At 34.3% G+C, this 9,013-nt stretch overlaps 1 protein-coding gene across 2 annotated transcripts; it reads right to left on the bottom strand.

Annotated features, from left to right (window-relative positions):
* Positions 1-1,871: 1,871 nt before the first annotated feature.
* On the bottom strand, positions 1,872-9,013 carry LOC132030353 (uncharacterized). 2 transcript variants are annotated; one of them, XM_059419939.1, is made up of 11 exons: positions 8,596-9,013; positions 7,774-7,849; positions 7,524-7,631; positions 6,861-6,977; positions 6,002-6,358; positions 5,176-5,498; positions 3,997-4,096; positions 3,850-3,909; positions 3,610-3,696; positions 2,870-3,010; positions 1,872-2,391 (listed from the first exon to the last, which is right to left on the bottom strand). In XM_059419939.1, exons 1-11 carry the CDS (start codon positions 8,700-8,702, stop codon positions 2,062-2,064), a joined length of 1,806 nt encoding a protein of 601 aa, XP_059275922.1. In that variant the 5' UTR covers positions 8,703-9,013; the 3' UTR covers positions 1,872-2,061. The 2 variants fall into 2 exon arrangements, with proteins under 2 accessions (XP_059275922.1, XP_059275923.1); XM_059419940.1 differs by having other exon boundaries at positions 5,176-5,495.

Here is a 9,013-nt window from a genome sequence, read left to right as displayed (position 1 = left end):
AAAAAACTTAAACACTTATACTACTCCTTGAATAATAAATTTAAGTAAAAATATATATTAATTACTCCTGATTAAACAACAGACGCTATACTACAAAATAACATGACATGCATTTATCCTTTAGCGCATTTGAAATTGAAAATGAATAAATATTGTTTGCTTTCTCTCTTTTAGGTGGTGTTGGAATAGAAATCAGTCTACACTTTCACTCTTTTGAAAAACGAAAAGAGAAGAAAGAACAGGCATTTGAGACATAAATATCACTTTCCTTAGAATTTTTTGGCAAAAACTAGAATTGATGTGCTAACAAAATTAAAATTATTTTCAACTTAAACACATATACCACTCATTGAATAATAAATTTAAGTAAAAATATATATTAGTTACTCCTGGTTAAACGACAAACGCTATACTACAAAAGAACATATCATGCATTTATCCTTTAGCGCATTTGAAGTTGAAGATGAATAAATATTGTTTGCTTTCTCTCTTTTAGTTGGTGGCAGAATAGAAATCTATTATGCACTTTCACTCTTTTGAAAAACGAAAAGAGAAGAAACAAAAGGCATTTGAGACATAAATATCACTTTCCTTAGAATTTTTTTAGCAAAAAGTAGAATTGATGTGCTATTCAAAATTAAAAATCTTTTCGGATCTGACAATTAATGCTTAACAACTACTCTAGTAATGATAAAAGGACAACCCAATGCACTAAGCTCCCGCTATGCGCGGGGTTCGGAGAAGGTCCAGATCGCAAGAATCTATTGTACGCAGCCTTATAAATATAGTAATATTAATGAGTTGTCCATAATTAGTAACTACTAAAGAATATTATATTCTTGATTATAAAATGTTGCTTGTTTGTTGAACCCTAAAAAATTGCCTGAAAATATGATATTTCAAATTTGGGGATCAAAGAATTTTTAAAAACATTCTTGATGGAAAAAATGGAGAAACTATTTAATAAAGCATTATCAACACAATTTATCTCAAATTGGATAGTTTACATTAACGCCACAAAATGGCGAATACTTCCCCGCCCTCCCTTGTACCGCGGATCCCACGAGCAAATCAAATTAAAATTGGACGTACATTGTTACGCGAAATGAATATCCCCAAAAAATGACAAGAAAGAAATAAAGATAAGAAGATTAAGAGTCCGCTTGGTTAGCTAATTAAAAATAGTTGATAGACATCAAGTGCTGAAAAATACTTCTGAAAATAATTATATGAATAAATCATTACGTGTTTGAATAGAAGTGCAAAAATTAATAATAAGCAATTGGGCTATTCGGTTTAAAAAAAAAGTTGACAAACACCTTTAAAAATCGAAATGTCCTTAACGTTATTTACAAAAAAAATATAATTTTTGAAAATGCTTTTACATGAAGAATGACAAATTGTGGAAATAGAACGGAGAGAGAATTAGAGATTTTGTTTAAGAAAGGATATTTCAGGGATTACGAAGTAAAATAGTAAAAGGTATTGTCAAACCAAAATGTTTATAAGGTTAAAAGTCCAACTTAATCATGTTCTTCTCGACCCTTTTCTTTTCCCTTTTTGATAGCGGTGTTTCGCATCCCGAGTATTTCACGGGGTACCTTCTACTTCACACCGACACATTCAATCGAGTAGCTTTGCACACCAAAGTTTCGAGAGAGTTGACAAGAAACCACGTAACATTTTCTTGCTTCTGCTGAGATTTGAACTCGGATAATCATGGATTTCATCCTACTTAATTGATCGCTAGACCATTTTCTCACTCCCCTCTAAATTGTTGATCAGAAACTTGACAAAACAATGCAGTAGAATTAGAAGTTTCACCTAATATTTACATATAACTTGCACTTCACAAATTAAAAGTTGGTGGATAAGATTTGAACCTGTAGATGGATTGAAGTCAATGTACATTCACTTATTAACAAATCAAATCAGAATCCTACAAACTGAAGGAATGAACAACCATTTCCTTGAAAATTAGTTAAGCCTTTCTAGCTCACACCTCACTCTGCCTTCTTAGTAAAGATCAATCCAAGATTTTCTCTACATTATTCAACATCACTATGCCCACCATGGCTTCTCCGTAAAATCTTTTGAAATTACATATTGGAATCTTGAAGAGTAAGATAGCCATTCAATTATCTGAGATGCCTTTTTATTCGTTCTTCTGTCGACACATTTCTGTATGGAATCACGAAGCTTCTTTTCGACGTTTTCCATGACCCAATTAAGAAGATCGTCAGATGGAATACTAGCTTCTTTCGCGTATCTTTCAAGAACCTTAGGCAGGAATACTCTTTTCGACTTCTTTACAACGATATTAGCCTGTAGGAACTCTTTCTTTGCTGCTTCTAGTTCCTCTAGAATATTTGAGGCCGTGTACACTTTCAGCTAGAAAAGAAGAAAGAAAGTATTAGACGTTTGGCCTTCTAACTAAAAACATCTTGTCCTTTTCTACGATAAGGAAACACACGAAATCTACAAAGTAAATACGTATGTTGGAATGTTGTAGCATGCAGAATAGAAGTGGAGATGCTAATGTAAAGCCTAATATGCATTTCTTAGAGAAAAGAAAAAAGAAATGCAGCATTCTTGAGCTAAGAACAGTACTCGATAATTAGGATGTTTGTATATGTAGGATATATAAAAGGAAATACAATTTGCTTTAGATACAATGTGTATTGATAGGTTTCCCCTGTATCTATTTTGTTTCAAATCTTCCAAGAAGTCCTCAAAAAGACCATTATTGTTGCTTTATTACCAACATAAGGAGAAAATGTAACTAGTTACCAAGAGATCGGAAGAAGCTCCCGTGCATATATACAAGAAAAATACAAACACAATATAATGAGAAAACACAACTACTTACCATGGGATCGGAAACAGCGCCAGTGCAAAGAGCAAAGCAAACAAGGGGCTGGAACTGTTGAAGGGAAAATTTTGAACTGATGAGTTGCCTTTCTTCACCCGATCTTTTCCATAAAGCAGTTGACAGAATGGTCTCCAGCCACTGTAGTTGGAATACAAATATATTTTATCAACTGAAAGTGTGCCATTTACAAATATGACTTGCAAATAATAACAGATGAACAATGCATTCTTGATAAGGATCCAACTTTTGTTCAAGTAATTATCTATGGATTTACTATGCTTTTATAGCTAGTATCTGTATTGACAGGAGTTCAGTCAGTTTTTTGTATTGCATAGTTTAGGATTTGATGAGACTTTCCTGATGTTTATGGTTGAATTCTTTTTTTTTTTCCTCACTTTTTCTGTCAAATCTAACAGACGAAGTTTGGTAAATACTTGACGGGGGCTAAAAACTGTCAACTTTGGCTAATTTAAATGACCAAAACTGTTCAGTGCATAGTTAAGGGACAGTTTTGAAGCAACCCTCAAGCATAAGAGAACATCTTTGTCATTTTCTCGAAAATATAGCAACTTATGAGATCGTCAGAGCAAGAAAGTAGCTCAGAGAATCATTTTTGCTCAATTATTGTTAATATATGATGAGCAAAAAGAGGAAGGACCCAAAATCATTTCCAATTATGTTGCCCCTGCTATTCCTTAACTGCAACTTTAGTCATTCCAGATGAGATTAGTGAATACCCGTCCTATCTGAGGTGTATGCAAGCCAAAAATTGACTGTTCAATGGCATTTGCACTTATGACCAGGCCACCAACATTATAAGCAGCCTGCACTATACAAAGAAGCAAATGATGATTCAAATACTCAAAAATACATGCATGACAAAAATGAATTTTAGTATACATAAATACTTGTAAGTCAAACTTGCAATCCATAATAAACACAACAAAAAAAAAAAAAAGAGAGTGAACTTAGACTACCTTGTGAAACAATGCCAACCTTCTAAGGGAGTTCTGTGGTATCCCATATACCAGATATGCCTAGATAAGACAAGAAGAAAGAGATGTAAAGAAACATAATTCAAAAAACGAAAAGGAGAAATAAATACAAGAAAGAGACATCTTTACATGCATAACTAAGGAATTGTACAAGTTGATCCAAAATGCCATTTTGGCATCGGTTTCCATCTGACTGAGATTCACTTTTTCCAATTGCTCCACCAAAACTCTGAGAGTTCAAAACCAAAATACATGTCAGACTTGAGATTCTCATGCAATCTGCTTTGTCCTTTATAGACATCTTTGCTATACAGAGATAAAACTGCATATGTAGCATGCATTGCACAAAATAAAGAAAGATGAATTAAAAAATATGATATCAAAAGCTTGAGACTGTAAGCAGACTATGAATCTTCCATCTATTGAGTATCGAGTTGATGCACCAAGGTTTTTCTCACTTTGTATCTTGCACCTACAAATATTAGAAAAGTTCTAGAAGCATTGCAAAAGGATCTAATGTCTGGTGGGGATATAGCAAAACAGGTGGTGCTTGACAAAATGACACTGATTAAACATAATGCTATTGGTTAGTGACGAAATGCAGAATTTCTCGAGCATTCTGGAATTCCTATGATCTAAATTAAGAATCTCTCCTTAATTATGATTACAGCCGCTCATTTTGTTCTTGTTTCCTTTCCTTTAGTAGAGAATAACTTTATAAGGATAAAAATGAGTGGCTTTCCTGAGAGTGGTTTTCCGGTCTTGTACAATAGGTTGGTCTACAAATGCAATGGCTGCTAGTCACCTGACTAGTAGTTATCAACACTTTTGTAAAAAAGAAAAAGAGCGCTACATGTAAACAATGCGTTCCAAAGATTAACTTGAAATCCCATTTTCCAGGATACAAAATTTGGAGCATAACATAATTCTGACTCGGTCGTGGCTCAGGATAAACAAAATCGTTTCAATGGGAGAAACAACTTCAAGAAAGACGGCATACACAAGTGGCAGTGGAACTAAAGCACGCGTTTGGACATGAATTGGGTGATATTTGAAAAAAGATAGTATTTAAAGTTGAAGTTGGAAAATGGTATTTGGAAGTTGAAGTTGTGTTTGGACATGCATGTCACTTGAAAAAAAGTTGAAGGGAAAAAACATTCTAGTGTACAACAAAACATTGTGATTTTTGGGAAAAAAGGAAATAAAAATCATGTCTAAACGGGGCCTAAGACTATTCTTTCCTGACTCAACGTTCCAGTGGTAAACTTATGCAGTTTAAGCTGCTTTTATGCTATCAAAGAAATGCACCTGTAGTTGCTGATGGCATAAGATGCACGAGAGAAGTTATTCTTGTCAGTTGCTATCCAAGATATTTCAGTTGTTGATTTGCAAAACCAATCTCTCTCCTCTTTAATATCATGCTGTGGAATTATGACATTAGTGGATGACCTTGATGACAAAGGTGACCGCTTTTGTTCTGTGCTTGTCGGTTCTGTAATACGGAGCCAACAATATACTGCAGCCATGCACCTTACCATTTCCTCAGACAACTTACTGGGGCACTGGTAGAGATGATCTTTAAGAGTTCGTGCCAGAGGAGATTTTTCCATTGACGTTACCTGCCTTTGCTCCTGCAAAATTGATAGAAAATAATATGAGTCGATCATGTGGAAAAGATATCCCGCAAGAAATAGAGGAAATTTTTTAGGCAAAATACATAAGATAGCCCCTTTAAAGTTGTTAGCAACGGTCCGTTGAACACCTTAATTTATCATGTGACTAGATAGACACCTCTATCCTGTTCCAACTTTCTCCACACGCATAATATTAGGTTTCGCTATTTAAGAACCGACACAACATTTTAAGTTGGATATCTGTGTAATAGCATTGAACATGCTGAAATTGTACTTCACAAGTTCAATTTTAAGTGTGCTTCATACTGGCAAACAAAAGCTAATGGTAGCAAAATATCAGAAGCAAAGAAACAAAAGACAAAGTGGTTAGTCCTTTCAAAGTTTCATTTTCTCAGCAGAAAAAACAAGAAGATGCTATTATTTGGAATAACATACTCATCTCAGAAGGGAGGATTATAAAAGGAATAATCCAATGTGCAGAGCAAGAATTGGAACCTTACCTTAGCATTTTCTGAACAACTTCTCTGAACATGCGCATTAGCTTTACTATTATAAAATGAACCATGTATTGATTTCGACTGCGACAAGTTTCTTTTTCCCAAGTCATTTATGGCAGCAAGAGCTTGAAAAGTCCGCAAAGGAAACTTTTTGGACGAGCAAAAGGCACTTGATATTATACTTGGGTGTTTTCTTGACTCAACTTTATTATGTGCTGGAGAATTTATTACCGAACTTTGCTCAGAAGAAGGCCGGCTAATGCATTCTTCAAAAACACTCCTGTACAGAGAAAGGACATGCTGTTCACGGTTCGCAACCTCTTCTTCAAGTATTTCAATCTCAGCTATCAACTCTTTTGTCTGAAATGAGAAGAAAAACAATATTTACTTCAACTCAGTTCATTAGAGCCAAGGTTGGGAGTTGAAAATGAGCTGAGAACGGGCAATATTATATGTTGTCAATCTTATAGACAATTTGATACCAGCAAGTGAAATCTCATCAGTTTCAATTACCAAATATTCTTTTAATAGGTAACGTACTCCAACCAGTTGTATTATCATGCACCATTTTTTTTACTTGATATGGAAAGAAACTTTAGGAAAAAGAGACCATCAGAAATGACAATAGTATATTCTCAAGTTAAAGTAAGAATTGGAGGTTTTAGACAAAGTATATATAGTAAATATATCCAGAAATTTTAGGGAAAACTCAAGTCAAGGCCAATTGCATCTTCAGACTGAAGACAGTAGACCGTAGGAGTAAAAACTATTATCTCGTGCTCCATTTACCATATTTTACCACAACAACTCAAATGTCTAAAGTGATAAAGAGAGTACAAAAGATTAGTTGTCAAAGGTGTACCTGAGCAGAAAAATGCCTGTGTCCAGGAGACAAGGTGCTTGAAGCTCGTCCCATTGCCCTCTCAAGAACCATGCGCATCGATTTTTCTTGCTGCAAACGCATTTGTAACTGCTCAATCTGTGCATATTGGTTAGGCGAAAGAGAATTTGTCAACTGAATGAATAAAGTTTTATAGTAGTTTGACTTCCAAATGAAACTTAGATGTACTCCATTCCAACTAATGAGATATAAATTAGCCCTCAATAAGGTGTAGCAGAAGAAACACATGATACTGAAGTACTCTGAAATCTGTATAACCACGGATTATTGGACTCGTTTCCATCTATACATGTCCAAATGAATTTACAATATGAAAAATAAAGTTCATTTTAGCCTAAAATTCAAGAATGGGGTTTTATTAAGATCCTGCTTGCATTAACAAGTTAGTAAAACATTCAGAGATAGATAGTGGAAAATATGAAAGCCCCGTATTTCTAGTTGCTGCAGTTAAAGTAGCAGCAAGGTCTTAAAAGTTATCTGCTTTCTAAAAAGATGTGTAAACCAGATAAGAGGGCGTTAAAGATAAAACTCATAAGCATCTAACAAATAGGATAGTTAAAAAGACATGATAATGCAATTGACTGCACATCGGAAAATATGATAGACGTTGACTGATTTGCTTACATCTTTTTCCAAGGAGGCTCTGGGTTCTGGATTTGCTTCTTTGCTAATAGTTTTGGGGAATTCATGTAATGGACTTGCTTTACAACTCCTCGTTGAAGGTGGCAATACCTGCATATTCAAGAATATATCTGCTCATCTCATGATTTCTCAAAGTATACAAGTGCGACATCTGGAACAGCCAGCCTTGTGACGATAATTAAAAGATCTTCAAGTTTTGCTATACAAAAGAAGGAAGATATAAAGCTCTTACAGGTGGTTCATTCAACTCTTTTTTTACGGATTGCCTGTCTCCGCCTTTTGATAGAGCAACCTTTTTTTCGGAAGCACTGAAACAAAAGCATAACCAATTACTTAGAAGGCCAACCACACAACTGAATTGTGATTTATGCACATTAAACATACAACTAAAGAATGAACTGACACAAGATTCCCTAGGAAGGCCTACTTAATCAAATTAATTTATCCTAATTTGGGCAACTGTAGTTTTAAAAAACTTCCTCACCGGTTTTAGTTCATGTTTTACATGTTGGAATCATAATTTATCCTAATTTAAGCAACTGGAGATTTAGTCTTTTACATGTTGGAACCATAAAGAAACAAAAAAGATTTAGTCTATTCAGACGAGAAAAGACAGCATTGTGTATTTAAATAATCCGTACCAATGTCCTCAAAAGTTCATATCTCCTTAGTCATTGGCATACCTAAACGAGTGTCGGAGACAGGGTTTTCACTACTATATATAAATAAAAAATAATTGACCTTGTATGCACAACGTAACTTTCAGAGGAAGTTCGAGTGAACTCCCATCCGCCCCTGAATTCTAAACCATAAGTAACCATCTAAGAAGCTAAGGAACAAACAAAACTAGACAAACACACATGAGAAGAAACAAAAAGGGCTTTCTACACATTTGGCCGCTCAGCCAAAAATATGTTACATCCCCAAAGCCGATATACATAAATTATACACTAATTATACACGGCTACACATATATACATATATTATACATCTGTCGGCTATACTATGTGAAAATCTCGAACAAAAACTAAGGTAATTAGCCTCAGAAATGAACCTTTTACAGCGCCTGTGCTGGGAATAACCATATGCACATTTCCAAGAACTGCCATTTTGTTTCCTCCCAATTCTTCTCTGATTTTCATCTGTTACCAAACCATTCATTATTTCTTTTACTTTGCTAGAAACCAACTTAAAAAGACTCTGATATCTCACATTATATTCTTGAATACACTACAGACTCAAACCTAAACATGTACATACATATTTAAGCAACTCAAGACAAAAAAAATCTTAGAAAAAGAAAAATTCTTTTAACAAATGAATGTGACAGGACAAAGATTATGATGAATAGGCTACGAGAAGAATAAATGAAGGAATGAACGAAGGATAACTGTTTTTTAATGGGGTTTTTAAAATAAATTAATTGGACTATACTAAATTATCAATCTTGAAGAAATTGAATGAAGCAAGGA

The sequence above is a fragment of the Lycium ferocissimum genome, chromosome 9 (genome assembly GCF_029784015.1).
Source record: "Lycium ferocissimum isolate CSIRO_LF1 chromosome 9, AGI_CSIRO_Lferr_CH_V1, whole genome shotgun sequence".
NCBI classification, from domain to species: Eukaryota; Viridiplantae; Streptophyta; class Magnoliopsida; order Solanales; family Solanaceae; genus Lycium; species Lycium ferocissimum.
This window is presented reverse-complemented; position numbering and strand designations above follow the sequence as displayed.

Bases quoted from the DNA above. Each gene is read 5' to 3' on its own strand.
- LOC132030353 (XM_059419939.1), bottom strand. From the start codon at position 8,702: ATGAATGGTTTGGTAACAGATGAAAATCAGAGAAGAATTGGGAGGAAA. The intron at 6,359-6,860 runs GTACACCTTTGA...TTCTCATTTCAG, and splicing joins ACAGGCATTTTTCTGCTCAG to ACAAAAGAGTTGATAGCTGA. The intron at 3,910-3,996 runs GTAAAGATGTCT...TGTCTTATCTAG, and splicing joins ACAATTCCTTAGTTATGCAT to GCATATCTGGTATATGGGAT.